The sequence below is a fragment of the Perognathus longimembris genome, chromosome 9, assembly GCF_023159225.1.
Source record: "Perognathus longimembris pacificus isolate PPM17 chromosome 9, ASM2315922v1, whole genome shotgun sequence".
Taxonomy (NCBI): Eukaryota; Metazoa; Chordata; class Mammalia; order Rodentia; family Heteromyidae; genus Perognathus; species Perognathus longimembris.
The window spans coordinates 45,774,079-45,797,328 of record NC_063169.1 but is presented as its reverse complement, the minus strand read 5'-3'; the positions used below and the strand labels follow the sequence as shown (position 1 = coordinate 45,797,328).

Sequence of the window (23,250 nt, the reverse complement as noted above, 5' to 3'; positions counted from 1 at the left end):
CTCATTTCCTCATCAGAGAAGTCTCTTTGTAGGTCTTTAGCCCACTTGATGAGCGGGCTATTAGTTCTTTGTGGTTTTGTTTTGGAGGAAGGTAATTTTTTTAGTTCTGCATATATTTTAGATATGAGGCCTTTGTCCGTTGAATGGCCGGTAAAGATCTTCTCCCAGTCTGTGGGCTTTCTGTTTATCTTGCAAGCTATGTCCTTTGCCATGCAGAAGCTCTGCAGTTTGATGCAGTCCCATTTGTCCAACCTTTCTTTGATTTGTAGCATTTCTGGGTCTTTGTTAAGGAAGTTCCGTCCACCAGCAGGATTTTCTTTTTTAAAAAACCTTTATCTAATCTTGAGTGTGACTATTAAAGAAAAGAGATAATTTTAAGGGACATTATGCTTATTTCTCTTCATACTTAGAGCCATTTTATAGTTATAAAACATACTTATATTTTTAAAGTACCTTAAAGGTATGTATTACAGTTGAACCACTGTATGCTGTTGACTCACACCAGTAATCCTAGCTACTAAAGAAGCTGAGATCTGAAGATCATGATTCACAGCCGGCCTGGGCAGGAAAGTCTGGGAGACTCTTATCTTCAATTAATCACAAAGCTGGAAATGATGCTGTGGCTCAAGTGGAAAAGCACTACTAACCTGTGTGAAAAGGAGCTCAGGGCCAGCACTCAGGTCCAGAGTTCAAGCTCCCGCAAAAGTTGAACTACTTTTACTCTACTCTTTATCAAACCAAAATACTTTGGGGGAAATGTGGTTGTTTAATTAAGTATTAGCTTGTTACAGTTTCTTTTTTTAAAAATCCACTTTGTTAATTATTTTTCCTAAGTTTTAAAGTTTTTTTTCTGATAATACATACATATATAATACATTTCTTTCATAAAAGGTGGCAATTCTTAGTATGTGAATCATAAAGTCTTCCCTGCCAAATGCACTTAACTGTATGATTGGATATTTTTATCTTTCAGGGCTAAGTGTACCTTGGGAGACTCCCCAAAAGAAAATATGAAAATATTAGAATCAAGGAGAATAAAAAGTGTTATGGTGTAGTCATTATTATTTTAATCCTAAAAATTTAAAACCATTCTAGCTTTTGACCATTTTTTGAGTTTGTTAGAGATTTGTTTTGTTTCCCTTTCACTTAAAAAAACCTAAACTCACACAGTACCATAAAAATAGAGTGACAGAATGATTTCAACTAAAATGATTTCTTTTGTTTTCCTTTTAGCTGAGTGTTTGTTAGCATTCCATGATGTGTGCTGTCAAAAGTGGCCTGGGGAGCTGGGAATATGGCCTAGTGGTAGAGTGTTTGCCTCATGTGAGTGAAGTCCTGGGTTCCATTCCTCAGTACCACATATGTAGAAAAAGCCAGAAGTGGCAGAGTGCTAGCCTTGAGCAAAAAGAAGCCAGGGACAGTGGTCAGGTCCTGAGACCCCAGGACTGGAAAAATAAATAAATTAATTAATAAATAAGTGCCCTGGGGTTTAGGGAAGACAAGGTTGATCTTGGTGCTTTCAGAACTCTCACTTCCCTAGGGAACTAAGGCATACATATACATATATATATATATATACATACATACATACTTACATATATATATACACATATGTGTGTTATTACTGCCAGTAATGATAAATAATAAACATAATAGACACTATCCATTGATGATGTGAGATGAGTGGTATTTTAAATAATCACAGTACTCTATGTGGCAAAGAAAGGCAGAAGAAAACAGAAAACAGGATTCAGTTGAAAATAAAAGTTGAAAACTGATTCATAAGCTGAACATTTCATTTCTAGGATGACTGTATTCACCAGGATTCACCAGAGAGATCAACAAATAGAAGATAGAGATCGATTGGTCAATATAGATAGAAATAGATAGATAGATGATAGTAGATAGATAGATAGATAAATAGATAAATAGATAGATAGATAGATAGATAGATAGATAGATGAAATAGGATTTATTTGGAAATTGGATTTATTTTATTCACTTGATTATAGAGACTGAGAAGCCCCATAACAGTCCATCTATAAGCTGGCCAGTAGTGTGTCTCAATATCAAGTCTGAAAGCCTCGGAAGTTCATGGAGCAATTCTCATTTTAAGGCTGAAGGATGAGAAGATGGAGGCCATGTGCATAACTCCTGGAATCCCAAAGCTGGAGTTTCTGGACTTCTAATGTCCACAGGCAGGGTGTTCCAGTTCTAGGACAGGGAGAAAGGTCTTGGTGGTTAATTTTAGGTATCATCTTTTTTGAATTCAGGCCTACCTGGAAAAATGGGTTTGTCTATGGTAATGTTTCCAGAGGAGATGTCCTAGTAAGACTGTGAATTCAGGGCTGATATTTTCATGTAATCACCCATACCTTAAACATATATTATTATTTGACACCGATTTAATATTAAATAAAATAAAAAGAAGTAAATGACAATGGCTGAGCTAACTCTTTAGGATAATAGAAATACTTAGCTGGACAACATTCCATCCCCCTCTATAACAGTAGTTTATAATTGTATTTTTTTCTGAAGAAAGTTCTTGGCAGGTTGAAAATGGATAATGTGAAAATAAACCACAAGATGGCATCCTGACCTCATGTGTCTCATTCTGATTCTTTAATCCTACAAAAATCTGTTTACTTTGGAAATGTTGAATGTAGTTAAAAATCTATGTCTCTATAGAGAAGAGTAGAGGATATTTTCTTTATTCTAGCATTTTCCCCCTCCTTTAATCAATTGTGCATGCAGTTACATACATATACATATATATATACCTACATACACACACACACACATACATATATATATATATATACACACACACATATATGCTCTGCTATCAGATTAAATTTTGGTGAAACCCATTGAAAAGTACCTTGGTCCACCATGACATTCACTTATTCATTCTTCCTCCAGTCAGTTATACATTCACGTATTCATTCAGTTAGCCAATGTGCACAGAACTTCTCTTTTCTGTACCAGGTGAAGAACAAAGAGGGCCTGGAGACTCATTTGCTTTCAGGGTAGTAGTGGAGACAGGCATTAATGACACAATTACAAATGTAAATCTTGACTGAAAAAAATTCTGTGGAGAAGGATGTGCTTCAAAGATGTCCCCGTAAAGTTTTGAACCAGCTGGTGACATCAAAGGAGGAATCTATTTGACTGGGAAAATGAAGATGAATTACCTAGGATATAAAGAAACAATATTTTAAGTAGAATGAACATGGGCAAGCCTCATAGCAATAGAGCGAGGAGCATATCAGGGGGTGAAATCAAGCCAGGAGACCTCATGGCAAGTCAGAGGTAGACAAGAGAGAAGTGAAGAGTGGTGAAGGACACAGGGGAGGAGTATCAGAAGATTTTATAATCAGAGGATTTTATTTTCCCTCCTAGATCAGCAAGGAACCACAAAGAGAAGACAGCCAATAGCAGCTTAAAGCTCAGGACCAGGCACTGGAGACTCATTCATTTTGTAATTCTGCCCTAAGTGTTATGTAGTGGCACAGTGCTGTTCTCCTGTGTGTAATTAGCTTTTTAGTAATATAGGACATCATTTAAAAATAGTAATATGGGGCTGGGGATATAGCCTAGTGGCAAGAGTGCCTGCCTCGGATACACGAGGCCCTAGGTTCGATTCCCCAGCACCACATATACAGAAAACGGCCAGAAGCGGCGCTGTGGCTCAAGTGGCAGAGTGCTAGCCTTGAGCGGGAAGAAGCCAGGGACAGTGCTCAGGCCCTGAGTCCAAGGCCCAGGACTGGCAAAAAAAAAAAAAAAAAAAAAAAAAAATAGTAATATGATGTCAATCTCACTAAATTTGTGTTCAATAAATTTGGTTTTTCTTTTAATTAAAGAAATATAACCCAATAGTATTTATTTTGAATAAAACTAAAAGTTATTGCTTTGAAGACAAAGAACATAAAGTATGCTTTTCCTTGGGGAGTAGGGTGGGTAAGTACTGGGATTTGAACTCATTGCTTACCCCTTTACCAGGCAGGCGCTCTGCCACTTTAGCCACACCTCCAGCCTAAAGTATAGTGTGTGTGTGTGTGTGTGTGTGTGTGTGTGTGTGTGTGTGTGTGTGTGTGTGCTGGTCCTGGAACTCATGGCCTGGGCTGTGTCCCTGAGCTTTTTTGCTGAACTCTAGCACTTAACTACTTGAGCTACAGCTCTACTTCCCCTTTGCCTTTTTTTGTAATTAGACATAAGAGTCTCACAGAGCTCCCTGCTTGGGCTAGCTTTGAACCTTGATCCTGATATCTCAGCTTCTTGAGTAGTTAGGATTATAGCCATGAGCCATCATATCAAAGCATGGTATCTTAGCAAAAAAATGGGTCAAGTTAGCTCATTCACAGCATAATGACAATCGCTGGCACTTAGAATACAAAAGATATGAAAGAATATTTTCACATATAACCATATTGTATCACAAATGACCAGATTTTGGAAATTAGGGGACTTGATTAATATCATCATGGGAAAGATTACCTAAATTGGGGCCTCAGTTTTATTCATCTACAAGTGCAAGCTCTGGTCTAGTTTCTGTTCTTCCAACTCTGAAATTCTGTGAATCTGTGAATTTGTTCACTAAAAGCAAGAAGCAAATGTTGCTAATTTAATGCTAAGCAAGTAGTTGGTAAAGTGGTTAAAGATGTGTGTGTGTGGAAATAGAAAATTGTGCGTAAAACCAAATGTGTCTTATTTTGGACTTTAACACATTTTGAAGATTTGAATTTGAATCAAGCTTCTCTATTATTTATCGACATACACTATGTGCCAGGTTTTATGAACATTTTCTCATTTATTCCTTAGAATATCTTTGTGATATGGATTCTTCTTAAAAATCTATTACACTTAAAAAAATCTACCAAAACAAAATAAAATGAGAAAAAGGTCATACACATTTAGTTCTGTTGCTGATGTATTTCATAATATACTCAGATCTGTCTGACTTCATGATCTTTTTATACTACTTAGTTTAATAGTCTTTGCAGTAGTAAATTTAATAATAAGTATAAGCTTTTATGCTATTCAGTAGCCAAAAAATTAAGATTTCTAAAAATGACATGAAAATTGTGAAAGTAAGTTCACTAGAACTACAAGGGTGAATTTAAGGTTTTCCTTCAAATGGTCTGCTAACTGCCAAGTGATTCAGTAAGTAAGCACAATTTAAGAAAAACTAATTAAGTAATTAAACAGTCATTCTTCTAGATATGATTGTGAAGTTACACTATCTTTAAGCACACAAGTGCCTTGTTAATGTGTCTTTCCTTTATCAGTATGTAGAAAGCTTACTTCTAGACTTTTAAATTCAATGTTACATATTTTGACAGAACAATTGCACAAATAACTTTCACCACTGCTCTCACTAGGTCATATCCTGAAAACCATTTGTGAAATTGCTGCTCCTTTTGTTTCCAAATCCTGGTACCGGGAGCAAACAGACTGCTGGCTGGATATTGGTGCTTGAGGAAGTGGCTAATGCATTTCTATTGAGTTATTGCCCCTATGTTGTTTTGTCTGTGGCTCCCTCTCTTGGGAATCCTTAGGGTTTGAAAATCACATCAAAGGGGTAGCTCTGGGGTGAGAACTAATCCATGTGGGCCTGATAATTCATGCTTTTTGTTGCAGAACTCTTTCCCATGATAGTCCTGGGCAGCAGACACTTAGCGTTTCAAGACTGTTCTCTTGGTTCAGCACATGTGCCATGAGTTTGTTCAACAACTCAGCAATGGTAGACTCATGGATCTCTTTTGATGGACACCCTAGCCCCTCAAGCCTCTTTCTGGTAGCAGCAAAGAGGTATGTCAATACAGGTAACACATTTGTCCATGAGGTTGGCCATACCCTTTCTGATGGTGATAATATCACCACACCTGATCATCTGTATAAGTCCATATCTATTATTCTGCAAGTAGAAGATGTTGAAATAACACAATAAATTTAATAGTGGCTGCTTGTGATGCAAAACATGGCTGGCTTAGTTCCCACATAGGAGTAGCTTGAGGCTGTGAGCAAGCAATGTGCTATGAGAATATCATAAGGTCTGGGTGCCTCTATGTTTTGTCTTCCAATCTGTGAACCTAGATCTATTATCTTTCTAGATCTCCAGAGAAGCCTGATTTAAGCAGCAGGACAGACTATGAAGGAGGAAGACAGAGGCCAGAATCCTAGCTTAGAATAAAGTCTAAAAAAACAACAAAACAGTTAACAAAGGCTCCTATCCATCATGTTGTTTTACAGACAAAAAATATCTTAAGGGTCTCTGTAATTAGGAAAAATTTTTAAAAGAAGCATTAAGAGATCTAGGAAGCAGGGTTGTATGGTATAGTAAATATTCAGTTTGCTAACTTGTAATCAGGAAATGAAGGATTCACTCAAAATACTCAATTGCTTTAGGAACATATGAACATTTAAAGTTTAGCACCACACTTATACAAAATGAGACTTAATTATATTTTTTATAAAACATTTTTTCTTTAGCATGAGAAAATGTGATTCTGCTTTCATTATAATGAAAGCATTAGACTATTACCATGTAAAGTTCAAAGAAAGACACTGTAAAGCCATCCTTCCCAAGTTATTCATCTTCTTTCTATGCTTAAAGAAAGGTGTATCTATGCCTAAAGTGTGTATGCCTATATAATTTCATGTAAAATTAGATCTTCACTCCCATAGACTGAAGAATGACAATAGGAAACCAAACATGTAGTTTATAAAAGGCTGAAAATTTAGAAGTATATAAAAATGTGTTTGGGCATAAGGCTGTGGAAGAGCTATGTCCTATTGTTAACTGCTATTGAAAATATTCTAAACTCTAGGTTAAAAACTTTAGGTTAGTTTAAGCTTTCCTGATAATAAGAATTGCTAAGATGAATGGGTTACTGGAAAGGTCATCACAGGCCAGATGAAGAATGTTCCTGTATGACATGATGGACCTGGAATGCATACACAGGCAGAACAATCCAGCAGTTTCCTTCAAACAAGATCTCTTATCGTTTACATTCAATGGAAGAATGGTGTTGAGTTCCAAACTCCATTTGCTTAGCACCTGCCTTACTTATTTTTGTCAATGATGGTGAGATCTTTAGAGTATCCATTGGTAGCCATTACAGAGGGGTAAGTTCACCAATCAAAGTAAGGTAGACGTGCCCTTCTTTAAAGTTTAAACTGGATACCTGCCAAAAGAATTTCTCCCCTTAGATTGTATTTTAGAATAAAATGGGGTTGCCTTTTTCTTCACCCTTTCATCTACTACTGCAAATGGCTTAATGATGCAAGAAGAAACAGGAAAGATAATCCCAAAGACTTAACTAAGATTGAGAGTTCCTATGTACTCTTGTCCATAGTCTAACATGATTCCCCACTGGTGAAAATCTGGTTGAAAACTCAATGATTCTGAGTCTAAAACATTGTATATCAAGCCACTGTCTAAGGATCAAAATTTTGTAATCAAACAGGCCTAAGTTAGAGTCCTAAGTCAACCTGCTAGTTATAGTGTTGAAAAAGTATCCTCGTTTCCCAGTTGCTAATAAATAAGTCAATACAATAAGAGGACAGTTTTAAAGTTTAAATGAGAAAATATTTCAACACTTAGGACCACATTTGATTTTTTTTTTGTAGCCCTGTGCCATACAATGGGTGTTGGTTCTGATGGTTATAATTCAGGACCAGATTCCCTGACTGACCTGATTCTTTCCTTTTCCTTTGAAGTTAGACAGTGAGGGGGGTCCTGGGAAAAGGCAGCATCCAGTGCCTAGAGAGCCACTGTCCATATGCTCTGGCACCTCACTGCAGATTGTCTAAGCTTAGGGGCTTTTCCCTCTTTTTAACATCTCCCATTGAAGTTCAAAGACTTATCCTTCCCAAGAATCTGAGCCAGAGTCACAGTTTATGATGTCATGTTTGCTATAATGCTTTGTTGTAGTTGGTAAAATATTCCCAACCTTCATCATTGCTCAGATGTTCAAGAATTGTAAGAGGAAGTCAAGCTCCATTCTTTAGTAAAATGCAGCAGAGCAACACGAAGTAGTCCCTCTGGGAAATTAAAACATGGAAAGCTGAAAGAATATCTCTATCGTTAGATCATTAAGTAGACAAGGTGGAGCTAGACTCTGATTTGAGTAGGACTTTATCCTAAAAGATACTTTCAAGGTAAAAAAAATACTAGCTACATTTTATTCCTTGTTTAACTCTAGCCATGGACTTTAAAATTTTATTCATCATTTTCATGTTCTGGTAATTGGGCTATATTATTATCAAGGTGTAAAGTTATGTCTCAATTATTCTTTTTACTCAAAAAGTTAATCTTAAAACAAGAGTATAAGGCTGGGATGTATCTTAGTGGCAAAGCGCTTGCCTAACAAGTGCAATGTTTGATTCCCAGTACCAAGAAAGAAAAGACAAACAAACAACAACAACAACAAAAAGAGTATATCCTGCAACTGGTGGAGTCTTAGACTTTGGGACTATGAAATTCTACAGTCCTATTACTTTGTGATCATGTAATCTAAAATAATGATGGGCAAAAAGAACAAGTCATATATATATATATGCATATGTAGATATATGATGTAATACAAAACTTATTAAAATTATAGTACATTTACATATGTGAAAAAGAATCACTGATCTTTAATGTCTGGATATTTTTTGTTACAGTATTATTTATCAGATATGATAGGAATTAACTATATTGGCAATTACAAAGGCTACCATGAAAAGAAAAATCCCTTTATTGTGGTCTGGGGTTTGAACACAGGGTTTTCTACTTGCCTAGCAGGTGCTCTACCATTAAAGGGTCTTATTTGTTGCTTGGGGCATCTTGGACCACACTATTATGCCTCCTGGTTAGTACTTGGAATGACAGGTGTGTTTCCCTGTAGCTGTTGGTTGAGATGGGATCTCATGAGCTTTTTCTCTCCTTTGAATTGGCTTCAAGCCATGATCCTATTGACCTCAGCCTCCTGAGTAGCTATAATTACAGGCAGGAACCACTGCACTCAGCTTCAGGAACTCCGCAGTTACTCTTAGCTTGTCTCTTTCTTTTGAGGGTCCTTGTGAGTGTGAGTAGCTAGGGCAGCAGTAATACCTGCCATGGCTAGAGTATAGGATTGTACTTCTATATTCCATAGATTTCTACACAGCACTCAAAACCTGACATATATAGTATGCTACTGGGTACACATCCACTATTCAATAAACACCCTCTGACTTACTGATGTGAAATATAAAACAGTTCTAACTGCCTCCACCCCGACTTGTAATGATTGGAGAAACTTGAATTCTAAAATTGTTTCCTCTTTCCTTTCATCCTACTAAGAAACTTTTGAGTTAATTTTAAGTAAAATTAAACTACCAATAAATCAAACCCTAAAAGTTCTTTTACTCAGAAACAATCTAAAAGGGCATATAGACACCTTTTCTATTTTTGTAATAAACTTGAAAATGACCACACCTAATGGTGATAGATTGCTTCACAAACACACATGGATTAGAATTGGTAACTGCAATGCCAAGTTAATACAAAAAATGAAATGTGACTTAGAGTCTGATATCATGAAAATATTGATCATGGGATAATTCATCTGAAACTATTAAAAATTATTGACAGTGGTTATCTTTAGGAATGCTGACCTATCATTGTCTTGCCAAATTGGCTTACTATTATCTTAATCCTTTTAAACTGAAAAATAATGACTGAAGATAGAAATATAAAAAGAGAAAAGATATGCAATGTGATTTATCTTAACATGATTAATCTTAATTAAAAATCCCTTTTGATGTCTGCAGTTTACATTTGTAAAAAACAAGGTCCTTTGACAGTACATTGACAGTACAACAGGCAGAGAATCACCTATTAGATCTTAAAGTAAAAATCATTTATATATCTATTCTTCACAATCTATGATTAAAAGACAAACTTCATTTATTATTAAACCTGTCTTATTTGCTACCTAATGTCATCAGAACTACCCAAAGACATGAGAACCACAAGGAGGAATAAAATAATTCAGTCTTTCTTTTTTAAAACTTAGAAAAATATAAACTATATGTTTTATTTTTAAAAACCAGAGCAACATAAAAGCTCTTTGCTTTTTTCTTTGAGTATATGAATATATTCCAAGAGTTTTCACATTGAAAAAAAAGAAAATTTTTATTAAGGTACATGGGATTTGCCACCGGGATTCCTATATATGCCAATAATCCCAATATGCCTGTAATCCCAGCACTTTGGAGACTAAAGAAAGAGAATTAGGAGGTTGAAGCCAGTCTGAGCTAAATATTGAGTCCCATACCATTTGGGTTACATAACCATGTCCTTTCTTTTTTTTTGGCCAGTCCTGGGCCTTGGACTCAGGGCCTGAGCACTGTCCCTGGCTTCTTCCCACTCAAGGCTGGCACTCTGCCACTTGAGCCACAGCGCCGCTTCTGGCCGTTTTCTGTATATGTGGTGCTGGGGAATCGAACCTAGGGCCTCGTGTATCCGAGGCAGGCACTCTTGCCCCTAGGCTATATCCCCAGCCCTAGCCATGTCCTTTCTAAATACATACACACACACACACACACACACACACACACACACACACACACACACACAAATGGCAAAGGAAACATCATTGCTTGCCTCCATGTTATCTGTTTCACTGATTTCTAAACTCATGTAAAGCTCATTCAAGCAAAGTTGTGAATTCCATCAAATCATGTGAAGATAGACAATAAAACCCATGCTTAATTTGTTAGTAAGGAAGGGCTTACTGGAAATGCACATCAATTTTCCATTTCTGAAAAGCAACTCAGCAACAGAAAGAGTCAAAAAGGACTTCATTTAATTAGTGGTATTGTAGAAGTTTGCATAGAAAATGGTTACAAGATAATGCAGAAAAAACTAGATACAGCATTTTTAAAACAAGGTATAATTTTGCATAATGTCAAACATTTTCATGTTTATTGCTTTCTCCACACAGCGGAGAAATGAAGTGCATAATAATACATGCTGTGTCTTTATCTTTCAAATATAAAAACCCATGTGCTCAATTCCAATGTATTAAGAGATTATTCTGTCATTAAACATTTTTTTTTTAAAAAACACCATTTATGGAGCACTAGACTAGCTATGGACCAAAATAATTTATGTACACTCTATTGCATACATTCATCTTGATTTGGGATCAAACTGTCAGTAATTTGACCAGTAACATTGAAAAATCATGCCTTTTTTTCTTCCCAATGCTCTTTCATTGCCTCAATAGTCTCAGAAACGCAAGATTTGCCCCCCCCCCAAAAAAAAGATGACAGGAATAGATATTGCATGTTAAGAGAAGAAACTGAAGAGGATAAATATGTAAAAAATAGTCCAAATGAAATAATAAATTAATCCAAACTCTTACAAGCTGGGAAGTTTCCAAGTTGGCATGAACCAACCTTTGGTGGGCACAGAGTAGGCAACTGTTTTTTTTTAGGGTGCACTGTATAATTGGTAAGATGTATATAAAGAAGCACCATAATTCAAACCATAAAACAAAACAAAACAAAAAAACCTGCCTGAGGGCTTACAGGCAAAGTGGAAATGCTTGTTAATCTGGGTACTGAGAGAAATTCATTGCTTACACCAAGGCAGTGTTAAATGTCCCTGCTTGTCAACACAGCATACAGAAAATAAATGAAGATAAAACTAAGTCTTTCAACTTGGGAATTATTTCAGCACTCTTCTTGACCAACATAGTCTGTTGGTTTCAACAGAGTCTTCTATCCTGGCATCCTATTATGTGTGGTCAAATCTAAGACATCTGCCACTTTCCTTTCTTCATCTAAAGTCTACGCTCTTTTTGACTTGCTCAGTGACACATATCCAGAAGAAAACCTTCTTTAGCTCAGCACTTAGAAAACACAATTTCCTCCCCTTCTAGTTGTAATAGACTTCAGTCACAGCCTTTTTTCTTTCCCAACTTAGATATATGGATGTTCTACTGGATTGTACAGTCTACACATTCCCAGGAAACTTAGATGGAAACAATTGTTAATTTTTTCTTAAAAAAGCAGAGAGAGAGAGAGAGAGAGAGAGAGAGAGAGAGAGAGAGAGAGAGAGAGAGAGAGAGAGAGAAAGAGACACATTTCCATGTGTGAGGGTTTGCATCTCAGCTTTATTGTTCCTTTGTGGATCTGTAGGCATCGGCATGGCTATCTTGAGGGCGTAGAGGTTTGCAGCTGACTCTGAAATGAAGGACATTCAGTTACTATTTGCAAGTTCAAAGATAACTTAAAAGGCTCCGACTTCTGTCCCCCAGGGTCGGTAGGGTTTACTGTTTGTTCCGCTGCTGGTCTGCTGAGGACTGGAGGCGGCTGACACGGTTAAGGGTGGGCTGATGGCTGTGGCTGCTGCCACGGCTGCCGCGGCGTTGGGGGGCAACATGGGGAAGGCCCCCGCGAAGGACAGAGGGAAAGTGTGTGCGGCTGCGGTGGCCGCTGCGGCTGCGGCGTGCACGGTGGCAGAGAGGGACAAGAGGGAAGTGGACAGAGGTGGCACGCAAGGGGCGACGCTGCCCGTTGATGGCATCCTGAGGGCAGAATCTGCATGGGCGAATGTGGCCGTGAGAAGAGCAGAGCCATGGGCAGGAGGCACTTCTGAAGTTGTGGAGAGGCGACAAGGCGTTGACTCCGATGCATGTAGTCCGTTGGGTTGGAGCAGGGCTGCAGGAAGATGGTGGAAGGCAGCGGCCCAGTGGTGAGGATGCAGTGGGTGATGATGGTGATGGGCCATGGAGGCTGTCATTGCGGCGGCTTCCCGCTGGGAGGCGCAAGTGCTGAGATGAGAGACGAGGCGCACGCGCAGTGGGTCAGAGGAGTCCAGGCCCTCCACTGAGCTCAGGTACCTGGCCACTTCCGTTAAGCACTCCCGGAATCCAATGCTCATGAAGTCCATGGCCAGAGCATGCGCGTCAAAGTAGCCTAAAGAGAGTTTGAGAAGAGTGGAGGAAAGCAGAAAAGAGTGAAAGGGAGAAACTTACACAGTTTTGAAGAATAATGACTCACGGAAGTTTCATGCTTCAGGAAACATAAGGAGAATAATAATCTTTTTTGGAAATATTGCCAGTGACTATAGGTTTAATTTTTGCAGATGAAGGTGTACTTGTAACTTAATGTGTATATTTGTAACTTGAATGTGTAACAATTTGGCAACACATTATTTTACAATTGTTCTTGCAACTAAGTATCACAATAGGGAAAATGACAATCCTATAGCAAATGTTTGCAGGGAAAAAGAAAAGTAGCTTGACTTGAGTATTGTGGGATAATGACTTTCCCAGTAAACACTTTCACTAAAATAGAAAAACTCTCACAGATACGGGTGTTACACAGCTTACTCAAAGTATTTTAAACTCTTTTGGAATTATAAAGTATAATTTAGCAGCTGGAAGAGTTTTCCCAGATATATGCTAGAATCTGAATATACATATATGTGTGTTTCTTGATTCACAATGTTTTTTCTTTAGCAACAAAGTGAAAACATCTTGCCATTACTTTATAAATAATAAAAGTATATATAAGTAGAAGTATATATACATAGTATATTACACAATATTATAACATATGTTACATATGTATATATGTATGTATATATATATATATAATCCCTCATTAGCTAGTTTATATTTTTATGGCATCCAACCAAGGGACAAAAAGTATATCAATTGTATCTGTATGTAGGAATGAAAATCATCCATTTACGATTACCATAAAAATGACTAGATCTGGATCGCCTTTATCAGGGTTTCATTTTGTTCAGAGATAACATATTGGAATAGAAAATAATAATAGCTGATACTTATAGTATCAATAAAGTACGTACTAATAGATAATTGGGGACAAGCACCCTCCTTGAATGGGGACCTTGTGTAAGTACAAATATGTCCTTTCCAGCTTTTAAAAAATTCCATTTAAAATTTTTTATCGTTAAATAGAAAGTAGAAAGTGCTTGCCACATAACAAAGCAATTTATGAATACAATACATCTTGATCAATGTCACTGCCTTCAGCCCCTTCTTCTTCTTCCTTTTTTCTTTTTTTCCCTGTTGGCTTGAACTCAGGTCCCAGGTTCTGTCCCTGAGCTTTTTCACTCAAAGCTAGTGTTCTACCACTTTAAGCCACAGCTCCAGTTGCAGTTTTCAGGTAGTTAATTGGAGATAAGAATTTTATGGACATTCCTGCCCAGGCTGTCTTTAAACTGCCATTCTCAGATCTCAGCCTCCTCAGTAGCTACAATTACAGATGTGAGCCACTAGTACTTGACAACAGTAAGTTCTTTATAAGTAATATTCTTTTTTTTTCAAGTTGTGGGATTTGAACTCAGGACCTCATATTTTCTAAGCAGGCATTAAGTCACTAAGTGACATCCTCTTCCCTTTTTAAACTGTAATAATAATCATTATTATAAAGGTATTGAGCAGAGAAGTTATCATTTCATAAGTCAAGTAATGAGTACATTTTTTTTTCACTTTCCCCCAGTTTCTACCTCAACTAGCTATTTTTGAGATAGGATCTCGGTTCCTGCCTGGGGGTGTGCATGGACTACAGTCTGCTTTGCTATGTGGCTGGAATGACAGGTGTGGACCATCCCAGATTCTTTCTATTTAGATGAAACCTCACAGAGCTTTGTGCCCTGGCTGTCCTGGAACCACAATTCTTCTGATTTCTACCTCCGCTATAGGATGACAAGTATGCACTATCACATCCAGCTAACAGTACAGAACTTGTGCCTGATCTTGCCTTGACATGTCATTTTCCATTCTCAGATTGCTGAGTAGTTAGAGTTATAAGTGTGAGCCACTGACTGGTGCCTGGATTAAGTAATCTTTAATTAAAAAAATATTTCCCAGATCTGTATGTACGTGAATGAGAAATAACACATTCATTATTTTTTATGTAAGGCATTTACTATACTTTTTTATTTGTCTTTTTTGCCAGTTGTGGAGCTTGAACTCAAGGCCTGAGCACTGTCCCTGGCTTCTTTTTGTTCAAGGCTAGCATTCTACCTCTTGAGCCACAGGACCACTTCTGGGTTTTTTCTGTGTAAGTGGTGCTGAGGAATCAAACCCAGGGCTTCATGTATATGAGGCAAGCACTTTTACCATGAGACCATATTCCCAACCCTACTTTTTATTTTTTGCATATCAAAATATTACCTATTTTCTTTATTATCTACTAAAAATTAGATAATTTTAATCTATGATCAAAGCTCAATGAAAAAAACACACATGACATAAATTTAAAATACTAAAACTAAAACTCTAACAGAATTCTAGATGTTGAGAAAAAGATGTTTAGGGAAAATATATCCACCACTAAAACAGAAACAACAACACAAAGTTGATTCAAGGAAACATCCTAAAAGGTAGAAGATGAAAGGAAAGCTAAGGAATCCTCCCAGGACTTGGGTATGGTGAGCAAGTCCCCTGGAGTTGGGAGGAAATGCTGTTCCTGAAGATGATGAAATGATGATGAAGATCATGAATCATGAAATGATCTTCATCATGGAATGATTTTGATTCTTAGGGTTCTGGGTAGGGGCTTTACAAGCCTCTCTTCTGACTTCTATAAGTAGAGGAGGGTCTGGGTGGTTGTAGCTCATGCTTATAATTCTAGCTACTAAGGAGGCTGAGATCTGAGGATTGCAGTGGAAGCTAGCCCAGGCAGGAAAGTTCAATGTGCTCTAATCTTCAATTAATCACCACAAAAACGCAAATGGAAATGGCGCTGTGGATCAAAGTGATAGTGTGCTATCCCTGAACAAAAAGAGCTCAAGGACAGTGCCCATGCTCTAAGTTCAAGCTATAAGCAACAACAACAAAAGAGCAAGAAGGAGGGAGTTGATAATCAAAGAAGACAGCAGAAATCCAGAGAGGTTTGAAAATTTACATTACTCTACTAAATCTCCTTTACAAATGACTGTAGTATTAAAATAAGACTGTAAGGAATTAATCAACAGAATTGGCTCACCAGGAGATGCTACATATTTTCATTGTTGGTCATGAGATAAATAACTTTGGTAGTTTGCCAGCCAATTTACTAAACATGGAAGAGAATTCTGATCCATCTGATGGGATATAAATTATGTAATGCCCAGCCCATTGTTGAATGTAGAAGGGATATGGTGAGCAGCTGTCTCCTGTGAATGGATCTGGGGTCAACAATAACATTGTCCATAGCCACTTCTTCTGTTCCAGCGTGCTTTGATGAGCTTTACATTAAGTAACCCACAACAACCTGTGAGGTGGATGCTATAATTTCCCTCATGTTGCAGATGATGAGGCAGGTCCAGAGAGGGCTACTAGTTTAGTCCAGGTTACAGAGCTAATAAATGATACAGCCAAAAGTCACAGTCAACCATTCAGAGTTCATAGCTCATGCTGCTAGATTAGGCAGCAGTTGAGATTCTGAAATCTTATCAGCCCAAATCGCCAAGCCCCTTCTTCAAAGCCTCCATATTCTTCTGTGTGATGACCTGGCGCATGCTAGGGAATGTCTGCTCACAATTCTGAGATGAATTTGGGGGATGTTCAAGAAGCCAAGAATAGCAACCAAGATGAAATCCAGTTTTTATTATAAAGCCAAAGAACAATATTTACTCTTTGGAAATACAACTCACATCAAATGTTTGAAACCCTGATAACAATTCTCAGCCTCATATTTTACAGTGTTAAGGGTAATAGTGCTGGCACACAACTTTTTGCTTTAGCACAGTTATTCATTTTCTCACACTCTCAGGAAGCAGATGCTGAGATAGATTCACCAAGTTGAAAGGGCTTTAGGGGGTCATTCTACTAGTTTAATCCTCAGGCTGTTTCTGTAGGTGGTCAAAGATAGTGGCCAGGCTGGGAAGGGCAGAAGGTTTGTATTCTGTGCTACTATTTGTTTTCAGGAAGATATGACTTGAGGTACATTAGACCAAATGAGCTTCCTGCTCAGTGATTACCCAATCACTTGACATAGAGAGAAAATTGTTAAAGTCAAGGCTGTGGTCCCAAGAGCCTTCATTTTTCTCAAAAGTGACTTCTTTCCAATGCCCTGCTCCCCTCTGATCTAAGGATCCATCAGTGGGTAGTAAAAGGCTCATGCTGAGCAGAGGAAGCCTCAGCGATTCAGTTGTACACTTCTTGGCATAGCCTCTCTTTATTCAGTTGCTAAATATACTGAGTAGCACTCTTGGATGAACTGAATATCAATAGTTGTCTTGCAGAGTGAGAAAGATATAAAAGGGGAAAAAAATCAAGTGAGATGGGAGGCAACGTAGTATAATGTAATATGAATAAATGAATGAATATTATGCCTTTTACTATCTTAAGTATATTCTTAGTATGAGATGAGAGTCCCTTCCTGTCCTGTTGGACAATTCTTCCCTAGAGTACTACTGAGTAGAGATGACAACTTCTCTAAGGCCCTGGAGCCATGGCACCTGTCCTGTCTCCTCTGGTGAACAGTCAGTCTGTTCAGTTCAGAGATTCACTATTCGAACTTCATGTGTTCTATTTGGTCTAAAGCCAAAACCACTGAAACTCTGACAACAACTATAAACATCATTCTGAAGTTACTTCCTTTAATGGTTGCTAAATTATTTGAGGCCCAGCTTTATTTGATGAGAGAGAGAAAGAGTAAGTAAAAGAGACAGGCAGACAGACAGACAGAAAAAGAGACATACAGAGAGAGACAGAAAAGAGAGACAGAGTTAGAGGTGGGGCATGGAGAGTCTAAAAACCTGTTTATGTTTGGATGTTTGTGTATTTGTTTTGTCTTTCTGTACAGATTCCAGCATGAGCTTCTCAAATCCCAAACAAATCTCTGACCATGCTGTAGTGAATGAAGCCTCACTCCCACAGTATTATGAAAGCAAACACAAGCCCAGGGTCAAGTGCTTCTTTTGTTCCAGAAGTTCTTTCCCACGAGTTCAATCCTGCCATTAGCATTGATTTCCAAGGCTTTAATCTGGGGCCGCCTATTTTAGCTTGTTAGAGAACTGTTCAACTATGACTTCCATACAAAATTAGAAGGAAAAGATAAAAAGAGAAAGGTAGAAAGGGGTAAAAACAAAAACCCACACAAAATGAAGCTACCTACTTACCTTTACCTCCTGTTGCTTGAAGCATTTTCAAATGATCCACAGTCATTTGCAGTATTTCAGCTTTTTCTAACTTTGCAGAACCCTTCAGAAACAAATAATAAAGTCTCATAAATTCTATTCAAACTACCTTGGAACCTTATAACTAGTATTTAGAATTTAGTATTATGGTTTTCATTTTTTCTCTCATTAGAAGACTCTAAGGTTAATTCCTTCATAGAAAAATCTAAATTCTGTCCAGACTTATATGAGCTTACTAAGCATTGCTATATTACAATGACTGAGGTACTTCTCATCTGAACTGAAACACTAAAAATAAGTTATTTGTAAAATAATAATTGTATTTCTAGTATCACTTCACAAAACCCATTCTAGCTGTAAATTCTCAAATTCTATGTTCAGTCTGTCTTAGCGATAAAGGGATATTTAGTAGTCACAATGTTTAAGTCTAGAACAGTTGAATAGTTTCATTACTCTGAAAAATAGGAACCAATTTTAGCAAATTATAATTAAAAGTAGATTATTCAAAAATAGTAAATTCTAATACACCTTTAGAGTAATTCATAAAGTACTACTACAAACCAGAACCCAAAAGAAAAAAGGAAAAAAAAATTCTTTCAAGGTTACCAGCAGGTGTCACTGTGAATGCCAAGATCACACTCAATGAAAAAAAAATAAGGAAATGATTTACAGCTTATTTAATAAGCAGCCTCAATTCTTAAGCATTTCTGAAGCATTACAAATAGTTCTTAATAAAATGGTCTAGCAAATATACTTTTATTGTAACTCTAAAACTATTTGAAACACAAATCCAACACTTGCTATGTCTGTAGGCCTGTGGGTGGCTTCTAATATCCTGAAAGAGCTAAATAATTACTGCCCCTCCCCCATAAAAGAAAGTTTTAGAAAAAGATCCAAAAGTTTATTCCAGGTCTCTATGCTTTGTTTGCCTTTTGAAAATTACTAGCACCCAGGACATGGCAAGAGTGTCAGCTATTTAACTGTGCTTAAAAAACACTCTCCTAATCATATTGTAAATGGGCCAGCTAGCTAAGGTAGGTAGCCAAACTCTGCAAAAGGGAACACTTGTGTTTATGGTAAGTGACTGCCAAAAAACTCAAGTTTGCCCTTAAGATTTGTTTTAAGTCAGTATTTAAGGAAAAAAAAGGCTACCAAAACAAGAAATAAAAAAATGCCAAAATACCAAGCTTACTGCTTCCCCTAACTGCAGACATTTCATGACACAGATTTTTTAAAAAACAACACATAAAACATACATTATTGACATTTTCATCAGGAACGAATTGTCATTGAAGCTTCTACAAATCAAAAGGATAATTTCCAATGTATTTAGCTTATCAGACACAGTCTCAGCATATCAACTGGGTATCCTTTTTATCTTAAAAATACATAATTAAAAGCATATTGCATCCTGTGCTTTTGTCGCTGTTCAGCATTTCCGTGAAAATGTGTGAGTTAGTTCCAGTGAAAGTGACTAGTAACTAAATCTGCAGTTTCTGGACAATCTCCAGGGGCTTTGTAGGGCTTGTTTTATACTGTTTTCAGATTCACAAAGTAGAAAAAAAAAAGGTGGAATATATGAACAACTGAGGTCTTGTACCCTATGTGGAGTTCAATTGGAAATACTTTTAACAAGCACATGCTACTGTATCCTCTGAAAGATACTTTTAGAGATCTCTATCATTAGCCATTTGGGCAGGACTAGAGAACAAATTTCCTAAAACTCCAAGGCAGATTAAAAAATGTATCCTTTACTTTTCTTAAATGCGCAGAATCAACTCCTGCATCCTATAAACAAGTACCTGAACTCTGAAAATTGCCATATGACTTTTTTATGTGGTTCAATTCTTTTATTTTTTTTTACCAAACTTCTCAAATATGCCCCAAATGTAATATTTTTCTATTACAATCCAGAGCTTAAAAATGAAAGTAAGTAGTTTGGTAAATACATTGCATTAATACTATCATTTAGGAAAGGGAACAAGAGATGTCATTTCGTTGGATTTGACTTATTTTTTAAATCAAAGAGTACTTTTTAAAATCAGTGAGAAAAATATTTTTCATATATGATACATATTTTTTGAAGACTGCTACATACAGAACAGTTTTAAATAAAACCACTACTGGTATTCATAGAAAGAACAGAGAAAGCATGAACATTGTTACCCTTAAGGGGGAAATAAGCTAAAGAATGGAAATGTTTTTCAGCTCCATGATGGATTATGTTTTTAATAGTTTTGCCACAACAAAGCATTTTATTGAAATAGCTGCTCTGTGCCAGATCAGGGCACATACACCATTATTTTAATGAGCTCTAACAAGAAACCACATTCCCAGATGAGAGAATCAGATTCTTTGAGCTTTTTAGGGGGTAGGGAAAGAGGGGGGAGAAGCTTACTTGTTTTTCAAAAGCCGTTGGCACCAGGCGTCTCAACTCAGATAAACTGTTATTTATCCGATCCCGACGCCTTTTCTCTATGATCTATCCCAAAGAAAGCAAAACAACAGAAGTTTATGGATACATAAATGAAGAAATTACATACAAGAGCAAAACACAACAATTACACATTAGGCTCGATTGCCATGAAATAGAAAGGGAGAAAAAGCACATACCCCTCTCCTCTTCTTTCTTGCCATAATTTGAGATGTTGTTGTTGGAGAATTTGATCGAATCACAGAGCTTGTACTCTGCCTATAAAATAGGAAGAGTTGTTGGTCAAGTGTTGTACTAATATAATGACTGTTTCTTTTCAGTGTTTCATTGAACTCATTAAATATCCAGCGTGATTTCACCCTTCATGTCTGTAATCTTATTCTTAATTTCTATCCTTTGGTTTTAACATAGTTCACTGCCTGTCAGTCTTCTTCAAGCAGGAGTTGTGGTGGTTAGAAGATAAACCTATTGGGCATCTAGATATCCATTCTGTTGCCATGAGTTTCCCTAAAGGTTTATGAGTATTACAGTGAAGTTAATTATGGGCAGTTGGGGTGGGAGGTCAGCTATTAATATTTCCTATTTCCACTCATATATATTTCTTAAAAGTCACCGAATCTCTAATAGCATCCATGCTCCTCCTGCTGTTAGACATCAACATCACTAAAAAAGTAAATATAAAACACCAGCAACAAATAGTCACCCTATGTTGAATTATAGTCCTGAGATTCAGCCTTTAAAAAGAACAGAAATGAGCACACCATTTTGAAACTTCAGTTAGTTATACATTACAGAAGGGGGAAAGGACTTTTTGTACACTAAGGGACTATCCTAAGATTCTGTCAATGGTACAGAAGTTTAATTTCTGTCATCGGTACAGATATTAAAATTACTGGTACCATGTACATGCTTTACGTTGAAAACGAAACTGTGGTGTCTCTGCCTTCACACTCAACTTATATTTCTAGAAGCAGAAAGGTACCTTGAATTTCCTTGATGGAAATGGTACTTTAATATTAAAAGTCCCATCAAATTATTATTTGGTCACATACGTTGACACTTCTTTCTAGTTTGGATATATTTCCCTTGGTAATTCAAGGATAATATGCCTCCTTATGGTTTCAAATTCTCCAGGTCGTGTTATTTGTTCCCTTTCATTGTAGAAATGTTGCCCACACCAGGTTCCTATTACCTCACCTTCTCACTTCTGGATCTTGTTTCTGAACCAACTATCCCCTCCATTCTCACCCCTTCCCTACTGGTTTCACCTTTCAACTGAGATCTTGCGTTCTTCAGACCTCCTTTTTTTTTTTTTAAGATGACACAACAGTTTAATAATTCTTTATAAGTAGACTTTCATGACTTTGCTCTTGATGTTTCTGGATGGTTTGTACATGCTAGATTTAAGAATATGTAAGAAAACTAGTTTTCCAAACGCAGGAAGAATTTCGCTCTTTGAATGACAGCTGCAGATAAATAATTAAGGTGCTTCTGGGATACCAATTAGAAGCAATTATCATTTGACCCGCCTTGCCTCTAAAATGCCTCCGTAATCTCCCTGTCACCAAGGGTCTGGCGTCTGTGATCACGACGCCGATCTTTTCCAGACTTAAGAATAGACCAGTCAGAGAAACGATGCTCGACTTGATCCTCACATCTGTCACTCACGCGCGCGCAGCTGAGCCCGAATCACAGACGCTGAGACCTGCACAGCTCAATCTACTAAGCGCAGATCACTCCAACGTCTCGAAATTTCAGGTCGTGTTCTTAGCCTCGCTACAAAGAAAAGCTCAACTCGTTTCTTTTCTTTTCTTCTGCCCTATTCTGGAAGTGCCCCCAAATACAGGGTCCCCAGCCTACGAGATGCACCTCCTATCCTCGAGTCACTAGCTGACAGCCGGGACTCTACGGCGCCAACTCCCGCACTCTCCCTTTCAATCAGTCCCCGTTCCTCTCCGCCCCACCCCGACGGCGAGCACCCACCATTGTCGCCAAACCCCAACTCTTTCTTCCTCCCTCCAAACACCCTCAACTCAAAGCTTCTCCAGTCAAACTTTCTTCTCTTCATCCGGAAGTTGCAAAAATAAACGGGGACCCCGGGGATGTCCTAGGAGCTCCCGGATACCTTCCAGCGCCAGGCATTTCCAACCCAACCCGCGCTCACCCCGAATAATTGTTCTCGCTTCCCACGTCGATCGTCTCGTCCATGTCGCTTTCGGAGGTCGTCTCCTCGCAAGGGCGCTTCATCGCGGCGGACACGGCTGGAGGTGCAGCCTGGAGGCGAGCCGTCGACGCCGAGGCTGAGCGGGGCGCCGTGCCCTCCCCGCCCGCCCCCTCCCTGGCAGGCGCGGCTCCGCCGGCGGCGCGGTCGGCTCCCCCAAGCTCTTTCCCACGCCGCGACCCAGCTCCGGGGCCAGAGCAGGCGCCGGCCACGCCCCCCTGCGCGGGCGGGGCTCCCTCTCCGGACCTCCGCGAGCTGGTCTGAGCCATCCGCCTGGTACCGCCTCCTCAGGGGCCGGCGTGGCCGGTGATAGGCTGGAGTAGAGAGGCGGGGCAGAGTTCACCAATGTTCGCGCGAGGCTCTGGGAGAGGCGTGGGAAACGGTGCGGGGCACCAGGGACTAGGGAGCCGCTCACTGGCGTGGAGAGACAGCGGCGAGCCGTTGTCGCGGGTT

General features: G+C 38.3%; 1 protein-coding gene across 1 annotated transcript; it reads right to left on the bottom strand.

Annotated features, from left to right (window-relative positions):
* Positions 1-12,092: 12,092 nt before the first annotated feature.
* On the bottom strand, positions 12,093-22,895 carry Hey2 (hes related family bHLH transcription factor with YRPW motif 2). Its single transcript, XM_048354027.1, has 5 exons — positions 22,741-22,895; positions 20,756-20,834; positions 20,541-20,624; positions 18,125-18,206; positions 12,093-12,957 (listed from the first exon to the last, which is right to left on the bottom strand). Exons 1-5 carry the CDS (start codon positions 22,821-22,823, stop codon positions 12,269-12,271), a joined length of 1,017 nt encoding a protein of 338 aa, XP_048209984.1. The 5' UTR covers positions 22,824-22,895; the 3' UTR covers positions 12,093-12,268.
* Positions 22,896-23,250: the final 355 nt, after the last annotated feature.